Source organism: Sporothrix schenckii (assembly GCF_000961545.1).
Source record: "Sporothrix schenckii 1099-18 chromosome Unknown Cont41, whole genome shotgun sequence".
NCBI classification, from domain to species: Eukaryota; Fungi; Ascomycota; class Sordariomycetes; order Ophiostomatales; family Ophiostomataceae; genus Sporothrix; species Sporothrix schenckii.
Window position 1 is genome coordinate 3,543,813 of NW_015971142.1, and position 16,057 is coordinate 3,559,869.

At 54.9% G+C, this 16,057-nt stretch overlaps 6 protein-coding genes across 6 annotated transcripts; 2 read left to right on the forward strand and 4 right to left on the reverse strand.

The window, feature by feature from the left end:
• Positions 1-667: 667 nt before the first annotated feature.
• SPSK_07341 (uncharacterized protein) lies at positions 668-2,408 on the reverse strand (the record flags this gene model as incomplete). Its single annotated transcript, XM_016734005.1, has 2 exons — positions 668-1,817; positions 1,942-2,408. 2 exons carry the CDS (start codon positions 2,406-2,408, stop codon positions 668-670), a joined length of 1,617 nt encoding a protein of 538 aa, XP_016591459.1.
• Positions 2,409-4,824: 2,416 nt separating this feature from the next.
• On the forward strand, positions 4,825-5,883 carry SPSK_07726 (aldose 1-epimerase; the record flags this gene model as incomplete). Its single annotated transcript, XM_016734383.1, has 1 exon — positions 4,825-5,883. The coding sequence occupies one exon, from the start codon at positions 4,825-4,827 to the stop codon at positions 5,881-5,883; it is 1,059 nt and encodes a 352-aa protein (XP_016591460.1).
• Positions 5,884-5,975: 92 nt separating this feature from the next.
• Positions 5,976-8,729, reverse strand: SPSK_07022 (DNA ligase 1; the record flags this gene model as incomplete). The annotated part of the gene is made up of 1 exon (XM_016733692.1): positions 5,976-8,729. The coding sequence occupies one exon, from the start codon at positions 8,727-8,729 to the stop codon at positions 5,976-5,978; it is 2,754 nt and encodes a 917-aa protein (XP_016591461.1).
• Positions 8,730-9,088: 359 nt separating this feature from the next.
• Positions 9,089-10,291, forward strand: SPSK_07639 (translation initiation factor 3 subunit K; the record flags this gene model as incomplete). Its single annotated transcript, XM_016734298.1, has 2 exons — positions 9,089-9,423; positions 9,727-10,291. 2 exons carry the CDS (start codon positions 9,089-9,091, stop codon positions 10,289-10,291), a joined length of 900 nt encoding a protein of 299 aa, XP_016591462.1.
• Positions 10,292-10,604: 313 nt separating this feature from the next.
• Positions 10,605-11,999, reverse strand: SPSK_07527 (pre-rRNA-processing protein TSR4; the record flags this gene model as incomplete). The annotated part of the gene is made up of 1 exon (XM_016734188.1): positions 10,605-11,999. One exon carries the CDS (start codon positions 11,997-11,999, stop codon positions 10,605-10,607), a length of 1,395 nt encoding a protein of 464 aa, XP_016591463.1.
• A 392-nt stretch (positions 12,000-12,391) lies between these two features.
• SPSK_07242 (T-complex protein 1 subunit zeta) lies at positions 12,392-14,326 on the reverse strand (the record flags this gene model as incomplete). The annotated part of the gene is made up of 4 exons (XM_016733906.1): positions 12,392-12,639; positions 12,712-13,970; positions 14,083-14,144; positions 14,285-14,326. The coding sequence occupies 4 exons, from the start codon at positions 14,324-14,326 to the stop codon at positions 12,392-12,394; spliced, it is 1,611 nt and encodes a 536-aa protein (XP_016591464.1).
• Positions 14,327-16,057: the final 1,731 nt, after the last annotated feature.

Genomic DNA, 16,057 nt, shown 5'->3' on the forward strand with positions numbered 1-16,057 from the left:
CACCTTTCATTCCTTAGGAAGGCTTGCCAGCCAGCCATCCAGCGCAGCAAACGTGCGATCTCATTTTCCATTCCCAATCGAACAAACCTTGGTTTTTGATGTAACCCTCTTTTTCGGCCATCCTTGCGAGGAGGTCCTAGCCACTTGTGCAACGGAGATCTCACAACGCTAGGATGACGCTTCTCGAAAGAAGATTGCAACATGCTGCCTCGCTGCATTTGGACCTAAAACTGAAGACTGCTATTTTCTGACCCCATAGACAAAGATGTGCGTCATTCTACACTGTCAGATGCACCGCATGAACAGAAGTCGTTAAAAAAAAATGCAGAATGCTAAATACCAAGAAAAGCAAGAAGTCGTTATAGCGCCATTTTCCTTTTAATCCCAGTTTTATCCATGGTGTCATAAAATGCACGTACATGCCATAATACTCCCATAATGCGAGTAGCGATATCCGAAACGAGGCGCGGTACATAACCACGAGGAATGAAAGAATGAAAGAATGACAAGAAACAAAACAAAACAAAAGAAACTCAAGAAAACGAAACTGAAAGAAGGAGTGTCGTCGAAGCGTCGGGGTATCCGCGAAAGGTGAAAATGCTGCCAGGAAATAGAGAAAATATAGAAAGCAAAGCGATTAAACAAAAAAGAGGGACAAGATCATTGCTCATGTCAATGTGGTCTGGCAGAGGAGGGTGCGATGAAGGCGTTGAAAGAGTGACGCGCTCCAGCCGGCCTGGTCGTCGGTCAACGGCGGGGTGGGTGGCCGTGCCGCTGGTGACGTTCGCACATAGAGTGCAACACCATCAACAGTGCCAAAGTTGTGAGGGTCGCGAGGAAAGTCAAACTCGGCGTAGTCTGCCTCAATCATCTGCTGGACACGCGACGATGCAGGATCGGACAAGCCGCCCATGTCATCCACCAAGACGGATGAGGGCCGTGCACCAGCTGCAGCCGCAGCACCTTCGTCCACGACGCGACCCCAGATCATTGCGGCTGGGCGCGCAATGTCGGTCACAATTTGGCGCACAGGCACGCTCGGCGCGACGGAAATCACAACGGTCGTCTCATCCACGGCCAGGAAGCCGTATGGATCCTCAAGCACGGAAACGCCTTCCATGGCGAGTACGGCTCGGTCGGCCGCATCGTACGCGGGATCTTGCGCAAAACAATCCACAGTAACCGGCTGTGGCGCTTCCCGAGTTGTCGCTGCTTTCACGGCTATTCCGTCTGTTTCCGAATCGGTCTCCGAGTCGCTGTCCAGCTGTGTTTCCACGCCGCCCCCTGCGTCTGTTTGGATCTGCTCCAACACATCACGCACTGTCAGCATCATGGCATGTTGCACAGCGTGGCGTGCACTGCCGCCCTCTCGCTCTTCGGTCATGGACGAGCACGCAAAGGCCACAATCTTGCGGACAATCGCTCGCCCACGCGGCACCAGTTGCGGTGCAAGGCTCGCAAAGAGTGTTTCGCGAAGCTGGTGGCAGGCGTCGCTTGCTTCCCACGTGTCTCGATGTCGCCGGAACGCAGCCTGCAATTCGTCGACGTTGAGTCGTGCTCGTGGCGCAGGAACCGTTGCTGGAGATGGCTTTGCTTCTGTATTCGAGAGAGACATGGACGCAAGGCCGCTCGCCAGTTCTGCCACCGTGCTGCTGCCACTGCTGCTGATGGTGCCGTTCGCATCACGGTACCGGGCCTCCTGGATGTGGCTTATGCGCAGTGGAAGAAAAGCCCTTGTTGGGTCAAACCGCCGAATGTGCCACAAGGCGTTGCCCGTAAGCTTTTCAATGTTCCAGTAATCGATCTGGGGTTTCACGCTGCAAAAGACAGGCGTTAGAAAAGAACACGTTCTTAATGGCCGTACAAGAGCAAGGCGAATGGGGCACAGCGACATGCACCTCGTCTCTTCATAGCATGCTGCCGTCGTGGCAGACAACGTACTTTACCAGAACAATGTCAGGGTGCACGGCAGTAGCAGACACGGCGCCCGACTGTGTGGTCAACCGCACCCTGCGGCCGTCCATGCCACAAACAGTGACTGTGGCATTCCTGTCGCCGGACCGGACGCCAGCGCTATGGTCAAGCTGCAGCCCCAGTTGGCGAAGCGCGCCACGCGTGAATAAGGGGACACCAGCGTCGTAGAGAGCCATGACCCGGCTGGCCATGGCCGCCATTTCGGCACGACGCTGCTTCAATTCGGCAAACTCATCCACGTCTGAGTTGCTGCCGTCGGAGCTAGCGTCGGTCTTGCTGTCCTTGGTGGGCTCGGGTGCATCCGCCACGAACGTCGATGCGTTTGTCAAAGTCGTCAAAGCGCCTAATGTCGTCGACGACGTCGAACGCGAGATCGCACGCAACGGCGAGGACAGACGGTCCGGAGACCGCCGACGCGGTGTGACGCAGCCCATATTTCCCAAGTCGAGCTGGATGTCAAGCCAGCATCGAAATCCGTCGACAAGGAGGGCGTTTCGAGGCGGTTTGGATTGGTCTTTTAGAGGTCCATAGACATGGATGAGGCCATTGTGCACGTATCTGGAGTGGGACAAAGAGGAAGAAAGGGTAGAACCAAAGTAAAAGAGAGGTAGCACGGAAAGGTAGCAACGACAGCAACCAGGGAGGGGTGTGAGAAGGTTAAAAGGGAGACTCAATGATAAAAGGAAAAGATGTGCAGTGCTGTCGAGCATACTACGAAGTAGTGTCCGGGGCGGATGTGTGTAATCCAAATCCACTTGTCGTACCTCACAGTGGAGGGCTCGGTCGCCCCAACCGAAACAAAAAATCGGCCGAGATCTTGAAGGATCGCCGTTGCAAGGTAAGATTTACGTCCAGCTGGCTAATACACAGCCAGCCGGAGAGGACTTTGGTCCGGATAGTGCCTTCCTTCCTTTCACCCACCAATTTGGACCAATTCTGGCCCCTGGCCCAATCACACCAAAACAGGTCGATCTAGGAAGGAGCTCTTGAGAGGGACAAGCAGGTGCGACCAACACACGGAAGGAAAAAAAAGCCACCGTCTGTGCTCTTCGTTGGCTTTTCTCCCCGAATACGACAGCAGGGGTATTGCGAGGTTGCAGCAGTCCCGCCAGAGAGGCAAGCGCAACGGAGGGAATCGAACGAGGCCGGCCAATGCAGAGAGGCAGGCAAGGGCGGCTGGAAAAGGGCGTAAAGAAAGTTTGTGTAGAAAGTGCACAGTCGATCGATCTTGCCGCGCTTGCCAATTACTTTGCGCTTTCTCATTTCGGACATTTTTCATCGTTTGTTTTGAAAGCCGTTTCAACTGGGTGGGAGCTTACTTTTTTTATTTATTTTTGGCCCCCTTTTGAAAGGTCGTTGTTGCGTTTTGTCTACCGAGGATTTCGAACGCAATGAGATGCCTCGCATGTCGCACGCACAAGTTTGGCCATCCTTGCCTCTCTTTCTTTTACTAATTTGATTTTCTTTCCCGCTCGCCCGCGTCGACCAGGGTGCATCGGCCCCCTGTTGTACCGGCTCCATCACACCTTCTCGTACGAGAGACTGGCCCTGGCCATTTCGTCCTTAGCTCCGTAGCTTCCGCCATCTGACGAAAAATACAACTTAAATAGCGTTCAATTGTCCATTGCTTTTTCCTCCCATACGCTCGCAGTGAGAGCAGCGTCTTGCTACAGTCAACCCTGTGCGTCATTCTGCTGATCTGGATTCGTTCTGTCTACACAATAGACAAAAATCTTCAACGTTCCTTCCTTTCGTGTCCCTCAACACTCTCGCCAGGCGCCATACGATGTATGCATTCATCCCCATTCACGATAGTAAATTCCCAAACGAGGCAAGATGCTCCGTTAGCGGTTCCGGTGGTTGGTTCAAGTTTCCGTTGGTGCATTAGGCCCTTGTAGCTCCCCCGAAGCGCCCTTGTCTAGGGGCTTGCATAAAGATCCAGTCGCTCGCAGGTAGGCAGGCAGGCTAGGTGAGGCTTCTCACAGGCGCTAGATCGTAGGGGCTGGGAGAGCGCTAAAACGGGGAAGACCTCCGTAACAAGAATGCTGGAAGCGTAAATGACCAGCAAAAGTCCCTGAACCTGCACCCCCACGGAAGACCAAATGGGACATCGCCGTCTCCGACTCGTTTTGCAGCGGAGTAATTATTCGCCAACCCAATTGCAACGGTTCAGACTGTCCCGATGCCGATGGGTCCGCGACAATCACCGCCACCGTCTGTGCACACTGTCGTGGGACGTTTGTCTTGGCATAGTGGTAACGAAAGCTTGTCGAAATCCGGGTTCGTGACCGTCAACGTGATCGGACATCTGCTGACATATCTTGGGCTTTTGGAAAGGTGTAGACAAAGCCATGCTTACATACGCAGTGCATCTGCGACCCATCGGTGAAGCTCCACCCAAGAAAAGCTCTCCACTCACGTCCCAAACCTGCTTCGCGGAACCACGGCCAAACCGCGACGGCCATCGGCCGTCTACGGCGGTCACTGGTTCTTTATTCTCGGGAAAACACCGCAAACCGCAGTTTATTGACTCAATTTTCTGCCAGAACGTAGGAACACTGCGAAATATAAGGGGGGAAACCTCCGATTGTTGTACATAGAGGCGACAATATAGGCTAAATGCGATGGGACTCCCCTCGCCAACGTTAGCCAGGGAAACAGAGGGGTAGCTTCTGGGCACCATGCCGTCCCAAGCCACATAAATTCGGCCTTCCTCGTGGTTTTGTTTGTCTGTCAAATATACAAGAAAAGAATATAAACAAGCAAGGCACCTATCGACGACTTTGAGAAAACCGTAACACGCCCCAACTTTGCTCCAATACACACAGACAACCGCCGTCGACCTACGTCATGGACGGCTCCGCATTTACCTTCCTTGCGCGCGGCGCCATTATCCAGCACTTTGAGATCCACGGCATCGACATTGTCCAGGGATTCCCGACCACCGAGCTGTACGCATCGCACAACTCGCCATACTTTGGCGAGACAATCGGCCGTTTTGCCAACCGCATCGGAGGCGCGGCCATCAAGGTTCCAGGCGGCCTCAACGGCAAAGAGTCCTACCCCTTGGCTGCCAACAACGGCGTCAATGCGCTGCACGGTGGAGTCGATGGCTGGGGCAAGCGGACGTGGGATGGCCCCTCACCGGTGGGCGTGAACCGCGAGGTGCCTGGCCTGAGCCCCTCGACCCTCGACAAGGGCGGCGAGACCGTCCAGTTCACCCTGGTCAGCCCCGACGGCGACGAGGGCTACCCGGGCACGGTCAACGTGTCGGTCAAGTACTCGGTGGGCAAGCAGAAGCTGCCCGAGAAGGACGGCGTTGAGGCCACGGTGCTGGTCATTGAGTATGAGGCTGAGCTGGTGGACGGTGCCGAGGAGACGGTCATCAACATGACCAACCACTCCTACTTCAACCTGGGCAACCTGCCCACGATCGAGGGCACCGTTGTCGAACTCGGAAGCACCAAGTACCTGCCCGTCGACGATGGCGGTATTCCCACTGCCGGCCCCTCGACCTTTGAAGGTGTGGACACCGCAAAGCCGTTTACCCTGGGGGCGACGGACCCGGACGTTGACGACTGCTTCATTGTCAACGACAAGCCTACCTCGGTCCCGATCGACACGCGCGGCGAGCCGCTCACGCGCCATCTGGCCGCGCACCACCCCAACACGGGCATCCACCTGGAGGTCCTGAGCACGGAGCCAGCCTTCCAGTTTTACACCGGCAAGTACATTGACGTGCCGGCCGTTGGCGGTCTACCCGCCCGAGTTGCACGCAGCGCTTTCTGCCTTGAGCCCAGCCGCTATGTCAACGCCTCCAACGTTGCGGACTGGAAGGACATGGTCCTGCTGAAGAAGGGTGGTCCGAAGTACGGCTCCCGCATCGTCTACCGCGCATGGAAGGAGTAGATGCGGGGAGAACAGCTGAAAACTGATGGACCACAATAGCTTGAATGTGCAAGAATAATGAAAACATAGATGGTCTACTACTTTCTGGAGATCTATTCCTCTTCCTCGGCGTCTTTAAATGTGTCGCCGGCCTTGTCTGGAGCACGAGCATCTTGCTTTCGGTAGAGACCTGCAAGGAACTCGCTGGTGCTCGCTTCATCGATGCCTTTGTCCTCCCGCTTGCGTAGAAATCGCGGGAAGCGAAGGCTAAGTCCACGACTCTCGTTGACAAGCCCAATGGCCGCTGTGTAGACTGGACTTAGTGTGATATCTGCAAACGCCATCTCCCACACTTCTTGTGGCTCGAACCAGACGTCTGGTTCTGGGCCATAGTATTCGACAAAGCTGGGCTTTTGTGTGCGCGTATTGTTTGTCTTCTTCGTCTCCTGTTCGCCTGTTGATCCGTGCCCCATGCCGTCCTTACCTTCATTCTCATGGTCGTCATCGCCATCATCTGCGTCACCGTCATGCCCATTGTCGTAAAACGCCCGGTTAGCTTTATAGAAAGCATCCGTAAATCCCGATATGCATTTTGTGACGGCCTCCAAGGAACCCGTCTCCTCGTTCCGCACGGCCATGAGGATTGGCGACCACCACTTGGCCTTGCGCCCCATGCCATGCCATGCAGCGATCGGAATCAAATCGAGTGTGTCAAACGTCGAGCCGTAATCCTTCTTCACCTTGAGCCACGAGTCGAGCCGCTTGTCCGGCTCGTATGTGGCAAGAAGAGGTTTCCGACGGCCGCTTGTCTTTTTTTCGGCGCCGTTGTCGCCTCCGTTCTGCGCAGCATTGGCAGTTGCTTTTGATTTTGGCTTTTTCTTCACAGGTGCCACAGGAGGGACCACCCGCGCCATTGCTTCGTCGTCCTCGTCGTCACCGTCGCCGGTATAAGCCAGATCTGGTAAGTTGTCCAGAATCTTGACCATGATACCCTCGCACTTGGCATCGGTGGCGCTCTTGAAAAAGGCTGACACCGCCTCACCATCCTCGGACGTCGCATCCATGCTTTTCACCCACGTAAAATGGTGTGGGATCTCGACAAAGAGTGATCGCAACAACTCCCTCCGTTCACGCAAGGGCCGGTCCAACAGCGGCTGGCCATTGAGGAACATAAGATCAAAAGCGAACAAGCAAACGTCAATGGTGATGCTACCTATGGCCACATCTTTTCGTGCACGGTTCGTAAGCGCTTGGAAAGTACGCAACTCACCCGATTCGCGGTCCACAGCGACCACTTCACCCTCGAGAATGAAGCTTTCGACGCCCTCCCCACGGATGCGTGGCACTAATGATACGAGATCAGGATACTTGTCCGTCATCACCTCGAGATGACGTGAAAAGATGGACACTTTTCCGTCGCGATCACAATGCACCTGTGCGCGTTGACCGTCATATTTGTACTCGCAAGTAAACGCACGCCCCTGAAGTTTGCCAAGCATCTCGCCCAGGTCACGCGTGATGGACCCCAGCATCGGCCGCAGGGGAATGTGCAGCGCCAGCCCGCAGCGCAGCAGCAGTTCGTCCGTGACACCAATCTCCAGCAGGACGGGCACCAAGTCGTTGTAGTTTGGCCGCCGCGCAAAGCATGCCTTGACGGTTTCTTCTGCGCGGGCCCAAACTTCCGCTAGCTCTTCCTTTTTCATTGCGGCGAGCAATTTTGGGTCCTGCAGCGCGGCGTAAGAAAAGCCGTCCACAGCACCATCACGCTGAGGTGGCTTTGAGAGCAAAAAGGCTCGTGAGAGCGCAATCAGCATCGTCGTCTTTACCGCACCAATGCGCAGATGCTGGCACAATGTCCGCACAATATAGCGGCTCTCATCGCCGCCTCGTGCGTCCTGCAGCAGCCGGTCGACGATGCGCTGCTTCGCCTCCACGCTGCCGGGGCCCTGGCTGTTGGCCACTTTCACCAGGGACAGGTAGACGCCTCGGATCGTCAGCGGTTGAGGCCGTCGTAGGGTGAACGCCTGCTTCTTCTTGGCCTCAAAGGCAACATCGCCGGGGTCCCCGTATTTATGGAAGAGGGACCTGAGGCTGCGTGCGTCGAGGCCGCACACCTGCTTGAGTGCCTTGCCAATGGCAGAGCCGCCCAGGCCAAGTTCGAGCGAGATATATGGTGGACTGATGGCGTTGGTGGCCAGCCACACGGCAGGCAACAAGCTCTCCGGATCCGCCTCGATCAAGAGACGAAGACAGTTGACCAAAGTATCCACAATCTTGATCCGGCTCTGTGTGGCGTTGACGAGGACGAAACAACGCGTCAAAAGTGCATAGGAAGCGTCGCCACTGGTTGCGCCGCCTGGTTTTGCCACCGCCCACTGCCTTTTCAATGCCGGGATGTACTTGGAAGGCTCAAAGACCAACGGACTTTCATCGAGCGGGATCAGGGCCGCCACGGCATCCTCTGCGGTCGTCACGGACTGAAGCGAGAGTGTGTTCTTTGAGGACGGAGGTGGCGGAGATAGAGGCGACACAGCTTCTTGTTGGGGCCCCCCAGTGTCAGGTACATCCGGTACGACGTCCTCTGATGCCGTCAAAATGGGGAGACTCTGTTGTTCTCGCCTAGTCTCCTCGTCCCATTCTGCTTGGAGCTTTCTGGCGAGCTCCTCGTCGGTCATCTCCGTTCCGGTGAACTCAGCGCCATTGCTGGACGAGGCCGCGACATCGGTTTCATCCTCGTTGCTGATAGTCGCTGGAACGCTTAAGCTCCCCGTCTGTCTCTGCTTGGAAAAGAAATACTCCAGACCCCGAGGCTGTGTGCCTTTTGCATTTTCAGCATTGAGCTTTCTCTTCTTTGCTGGGCTCGGCATAGTACCCGTAGGTTCTCCAAAACCGGAGCCGCCAGTTCCTCTAGTATGCGTGGTTCATTGTGCAGTCTCTCCCATTGCTTGCCCAGTTGGCGTGGTAGTTGAAGGATGCAAAAGGTTGACAAATGACCAACATGGTGAGCAAACGCATCGCGGTGGAGCTCTTTGATGTTCAGCGCCTTCTTGACGTGACCACGGCCACTACAGCAGGCGTTGGCTGCCTGAATGGCGGCGACTTCCAGAAACGGGTGAGCACGTGACAGTAACTTGTGGAGAAAGGGGAAGAATTGCCCTGTGGGCCCCTGCTTCTTTCGTGCCAAATGTGGCGCTAGTCCCGTTTCAGCCACCGCTCTTCACAAAAAATGGCATCGCGAAAACTGAACAAATCCTTTTCTGCCCCGCGGCCGCACAAGAAAACGACGACACTGTCCTCGATCGCACCCACCCCCACCAGCCGACCCATCATTGTCTCGCAACACCCGTATCGTCACCGTCTTCCATCGACCATCCACATCGCATTCACGTTGCCCAGCATGAGCAGCGAAGACCCAGCGGAGCGGCCGGAGCAGATCGCTGCCATCATCAACGGTCTCGAGCGTTACAACCCCGAGGCCGTCGGCAGCCTGGAGGCGTACCTGACACAGCAATGCGAGGACCGGTTCACGGACTGCAATGCTAACCGGACACTACTGAAGCTGTATGTTTTTTGATCGTTGCCGGAGGTGTCCTCGTTTTTGGCGAACACCCTGGTTGTCGCATATTCCCTTTGCCAATGCCCCGTCTCCTGTCATGTGTGTGGCCTCATCCACTGCCGACTTTGATGATGACTATATAAACGTTTCCTATTACCTGACAATATTTGCTTGATGTCAAATTGTGTGAATTTCTGATTTTACGAGACAAAATACCTTTTTGTTACAAATTTTTGAAGAGCATATACGTCTTCAATGGACTCGGGCTGACATATCAACCTTCTCTTTTTTTCTTTGTTGCCCTTTAGCTACCAACTCAACCCCGACCGTATCAAGGACGAGGTGATCACCAACATTCTGGTCAAGGCGATGACAGAATTCCCCAGCCCGCAGTTCAACCTGGCCATGCACCTACTGAGCCCCTCCGTGGCATCACCCGCTGCCGCCGCCGCCTCTAACAACACCGTCTCATCAGAGCTCGCCGAGGCCGTGTCCAAGCTGCGCGCGCTCAACGCCCTGCTGGAGGGTGCACAGTTTGCCCGCTTCTGGGCGACGATGGACTCGGACGACCTGTACGCCGACCTGACGACCGATATTGAAGGCTTCGAGGAGGGCGTGCGCGTGCGCATTGCACAGCTGATCAGCCATGCGTTCCGCGAGATCCAGGTACCCATCCTGGAGCAATGGCTGGGTCTGAGCGAGGACGCCGTGCGCCAGTTTGTGACGGGCACGTGCGGCTGGAAGGTGGACGGCGCGACGGTGCAGATTCCCAAGAACGCCGAGAACGAGGCCAAGAAGACTGAGATCCGGGAGGATGTCAACATTGAGATGTTTTCGCGCGTCATTCGGAGATCGTGGGAGGAGACTGCATAGAAAGAGACAGAGAGCGCTTGTGCGGTCTGGGTATGATGAAGTCATGGGTTATTTAGGCGACAAAAAATATCTGGGATGCGGGAATCCTTCTTTTTGTGGTAGAGAAAAAAAACGAAAAAGAGCGGCTGGCATATCCGTTTTGTTTGTACAGGCGTTACTTGAGTCCTATTAATACAAATATATTATTGCGCAATAAAGTAAGAAGTGTCGTAGATTATACCTTTCACCCGAGTGATCTTTATAATGAACTACATGAAAATGAAACGCTTTTAACAAGTAACCTAATGCCTTCCGTTAATTGAATATACACTCTCTACCGCCGTTGGGCCTCCAGATCCTCCCACTGCACACCCGCCCACTCCTCTAGGTAGCTCGCCTCGCCGGCCGGCGTCGCTTGTACCTGGCAGTCTTTCTCGCACACAGCCACTAGGACCGTACCCCAGTCCATGCCCTCCAATCCCAGCTCATCCGCCTCCAGCAGGTCAATGGCGTGCGGCATCAGCTGCACCTCAAACACGCGCCGGCTGCGGCAGTTGGGGCAAGGCGGCAGACGGCCCGAGGTCGATGCCAGGATGGTAGATATGCTGCCACCAGCAGGGTTCTGGCCCCAGATGCCGGCGACCGCATCGTCCTTGTTGTAGAAGAGAGGCAGGCCATTGAACTCGTACCGAATTACCTGGTCCGGGTTCTGGGCCACACGGTCGGCGAACTTTTGGAAAGCAGCGTCCATGCTGGACTCAAAGACAAATTTGTCCTCCTTTCCACCACCGCTGCCGCCAGCCAACTCGCCCTCCACCTCCATCGTCTCCGTAACAACACCAGGGATCGCGGCCGGCGTCGGGTCGAGCGTCTCATACTCGGCGTCTGCAATCCAGCTGACAGGGTATGCAGCGGGCCAAGAGTTGGCTGGCGGCCAAGGCTCGGGAGGCGCGGCTGTCGTGACTGCGGTCGTTTCTGACTTGTCGTCGTTGATCGCAAGTGTCTCTGCAAAGGTCTTGGGCAGGTCTTTTGCCGCGTCGTCGGTCGACTGTTGTGTCTTTTCGGAAGGGGATGTCGGCAGTTTTGCCGTTGGGGCTTTGGCTGCCGGTGCGGATGCTGCGCCTCCGAGACTGAAGGGATTCGATGTGCCGCTTATAGACGGAGATGCCGAGCCCCCGAGGGAGAAAGGGTTTGCGTTGTTGCTGCTTGTGCCACCAGCCGAGAACGGGTTCGCCGCACCAAAGAGGGAGTTGCCCAGCATTGGAGCCGCGCCGACGGTCTTGCTCGCCTGTGTGGTCTCGGCCTTCTTCACTTTTGCCGCCTTCTCAGCAGCGGCGGCTTCTGCCACCGCGGCATCCACGCGCACACCACGAATAACACGCACACTCCCTGGCTTGCGCCGACATGCCTTGTTACGGCAGGCCAGCACATACAACCGACGCTCGTGGCCTGGAAACCGGTCGGGGAGTTCACCGTTGAGCTGGAGGAGCAGAACGAGTAGTGCCTTGCACACAAGGCAGCGTGCCAGGCCCGCAGAGGGCGGTGCTTTGCCCCCAGAAATCCAGTCCGGGCGGCCACCGAGGCGGCTTACAGTCTCATTGTTTTCGGCAGCATCGTCTTCGGCGTCTTGGTCCTCAGGATCGGCATAGCCGAGAAGCACGTTGGTCTCGGTGTAGTTTCGAGTGCCGACATCCTCGTCGTCGGACGAGTCGCTGTCGTAGGGAGCCATTTTGATCAAAATCAACTAGCAAATCGAAATTGTTGCAAAAGAACAAATTGGGCTGCGACGGAAGTTAGGAGAGGCCAGATGGACGTCGCGATGTATTCTGCCCCTCTATTGACTTTTTTTTGCCTTATCAGCCGATAAGACTTTTTTTGGTCCAGGAAAAGGGACGTCGCCTCCAACATTGGGTCACGTGCAATCAATCAACTCCAAATTCACATGGACGACCCATTCCTTTGCTCAAATGTAAGAACCATTGTATTTTTAAGCCACGTCTACAAAGAGAAACGCCTACCTGTCTTTTTTTCGATGTTAGGTATTTGCAGCTATTCATACAGCATCTTTAGATTGTAGCTTTACTCTCCCACCGCTTTTTTTTCTAGGTCTCGCCCTCCCTATTACTCTTGTCCCGTCATTGGACCATCCATGCCGGGTCCAGGACCGCCTTGCCGGCCCATCTGGCGAGCCTTGAGCAGCTCGTCGCAGAGCAACAGGTTGGATGCGATGCCGGCACTCGAAGCAATGCAGTTGCGCAGCACACGGAACGAATCGTAGACACCCTCCAGCTCGGGGTCCATGGGTTCACCAGTCGTCAGGTCGATACCGACGACATTGCCCTCGGAGAGCTCGTCTTGGAGACCGGCCACTAAATAATTAGCATAGAGTACGCAAAACAAAAATAGAGAGAGATGGGGGGACTGCGTGGCTGGGCACGTACAGGCATCCTGGATATCGAGACCAGCGTTGGCAGCCAGCGTCTTGGGAATGATGAGCAGGGCATCAGCAAAGGCCTCAACACCCCACTTGGCCTTGCCCTTGACCGTCTTGGCAAAGGCGTCCGACTTGAGGTGGGCGGCACAGGCCACCTGGAAGGCACCGGCACCGGGAACAACACTCTTGTCGACAATCATGTTGTAGACACTGCGCAGGCCGTCGCGGACGGCGTCGGTGATCTGCGTAATGGTGTGCTGATTGGGGCCCTTGATCATGAGCGTGACCGACTTTGGGTCCTTGACCTCCTCGACAAACGTGTACTTCTCCTCGCCAAGCTGCTGCTCGTAGACCACGCCCGCCCAGCCCAGAATGTCAGGCGTCAGGTCGTCCACGCTGTTCTGGGAGACGCCGCCGCACACCAGCTGCAGGCGCTCCATGTTGCGGCGCTTGGCGCGGCGCAGCGCAAAGATGCCGTTCTTCGCCAGCACATCGAGCGACAGCGGGTCAATGCCCTTTTGGTTGATGAGCACAAAGCCCTTGTTGGGGTCGTTGCCGCACACCTGCTTCTTGAGCTCCACAATCTTCTTGAGCTTGGCGTCCACAAAGCGGCGCTCGCTGTCGACCAGCTTGTCGCGCTGCTCGGCGCTCGAGTAGAAGAAGCTCGAGTTGATCTCCGTCTTCTCGTACTCGAGGCTGACGTTGAGCGTCAGGATCGAGGCGTTCTCGACGCGCTTGGGCATATCCGGGTGGCGCGCACCGTGGTCGAGCGCCAGACCGCGAATCAGCTGCGTCTCGGACGCTGTGCGGTGCTGCATCTTCATAATCTCCACCATGTGCAGGTCGGGCTTGGCCGGCGCCTGGTAGATGGCGAGTACGGCGTCGACAATGTCCGGCGTCAGCTTGTTGGCGAGGGTGGCGTTGAGCTTTGTGGCCAGCGATGTCCGGGCGACGGACAGCAGCAGCTCGCGGTCGACCTCCTTGGGCAGCTTGAACTTGTCGAGAAACGCGAGCGCCTCGGCCTTGCCAATCTCAAAGCCGTCGGTGATGATGCGCGGGTGCAGGCCCTCGGAGATGTAGCGGTTGGCCTGCTTCAGCAGCTCGCCAACCAGCAGCACGACGGACGTGGTGCCGTCGCCACAAATGTCGTCTTGTGCGGTGGCCGCGCGGGCAATCATGACGGCCGTGGGGTTCTGTATTTGCATCTCGCGGAGCAGAACGTTGCCGTCCTTTGTGAGCTTGATCTGGCCGGAGCCATCGACGAGCCTGTGTGCAAAGCAAACAGATTAGCCTTTGCACATAAAAAAGAACCGAGGTGAAGCGACAAAGGGGGAAAGATCCTACATCTTAATGGTGCCCCAGCGGGCCCAGATTTGACTTGAGCACATCCTGCAGGCCCTCGCCGGCGGCGATGTTCACAGCCAATGCCTCACCGCGCCTCTGTGGTCAATTGTTAGCACTGTCATCAGGCCGAACGAACGGTATTACGATCCGACAAGAGCTTCTCGAGCTGAAGCCTGGATAAAAAGCATTGTCCCCAAAGAAGATAGGGGCAAAGGCGGCGCAAATGGGGGACGTACTCTCGACTCGGCTTTGGGGTTGAGAAGCTGTGCGGCCGACATGGTCTGGGAAGGATCAGAAGAGGAGTTTCGGGTGGTGGTATAGGAGGGTGGAACGGAGGAGCGTGTCGAAATCGGCCGGTGTGCTGGTATCGACGCGAGTCCAGAGGTCGTGATGCTTTTCACCGAATTTGACCTTGGTGGGGGAGGTTCGAAAGGAGCAAGCCCGTGGCGGCTTTTGGCGGTGCCTGCTACTCCTATTTTTCTGCCTTTCTGGCTGCTTCTTTATTTTTTCGGTGGTGCTAGCTTTCTTTTACTAATTATTTTTGTAATTCTTTTAATTGCTGGTGCCGTTGCGCCTTTGCAGGTGCCTGCGTGAAGGCTACAGCGGACCCCACGTAGTTGGGCCCTGGTGTGGAGCCTGTGGGCTGACTAACACAGATTTTTGAAGCTCAAACCAACCACCCACTGAAGTTTAATACAGTCCAGTTGAAAACCGCCCTGATTTAGTTTGGTTTGTTTACAACTCTGCAACGCTCTCGATACGACCTCCTGGAGGAGAATAACAGTGAACTACGAAAATTGTGAAAATAAAACGTGTCAGTAAATGCCCAGAATCATCCTCACATAGTCGGATTCAATAGCCAGCGTAGCCATTATAGAGTCCCTTTGGAGAAGCTCTACTCAACGGCTATCTGCTATTTCAATAAAAGGCATGAAATCACGACTCTGTTAATGAACCACTATATCAAGCAGCCTGTGATGCAAATTGAACTTATATATAAGGAAATCACGATACTTTGGCACCGATCTCATTTATTCTTGCTGAGTCGTTCGTCTTGAGTTTCACGATAAGTGTTGCTTTTATAACGAAACACATGTTCACCGTGATTATATCTTAGCACGATGTAACTCGGCCCCCAAGTAACTTTTGTTTTGATCGCATCTTCTATTTCGGTTCATAATATATTACCTACGGGAATTAGAAACAAGGCTCTTTCCGAGAGGGACCATGTGCTCGCTTCTTCCCATATTAACTGTTCATGCTTTCCACGCATATGGGATTCGACATGGAGGCCTACATCGGCCTATTACTTTTTTTTATCAAAATATTATTTTTCCTGCATAACGAACAAATGCCTCTGAAAACGGGCTACCGGGCCTGGGCCCGAGTGTGGCTTAGGTTAAAAGAGCCAGATTTGTGTTCAGAGGCGGCTCGGTGACATGACAAAAGGACCGAGGCCCTCGACTTTCGGCGACGATGTGGGAGGAAAATGCACCCAAGAAACGCCATTAACGTTGTCTGCTGTTATGCTTTTCCTGGTTTGTGTGTATTGTGGCTAAAGGAGGGGAACGGCATGCGATGCAAGCGAGCCGTGTTGCTTCGACTGGGATGCCGATCTTTTACTTATTTACGCACTTTTTTTCTCGACTTTCTTTGGGACAAAATATCGCACTACCATCGACCCAATGATATGCAATGACTGGACGGCACAACCAATCCACCCTCTTCACCCCTAACCAGGTCCAAGCGAAGGGATGCCATATGAGCACACACACAAGCAAGTGTCTTCTGACGAGAACCTGGAAATCTGATCAGGCTTAATCTGTGCGGACATTTTTTAATCCTTGGTGCACTAATACGCTGATTCCCATATCGCGACCATTTTTGTTCGGGAGATGAATAAAGTTTCACAAATCCCAACACATTTCCGGCCCCAAAATACTGTATTTGCTCCAAAAGTGTATTCCCCTTTACTTGTCATTTTGCCTTCCTTGTCCTGCCTCGCTCGT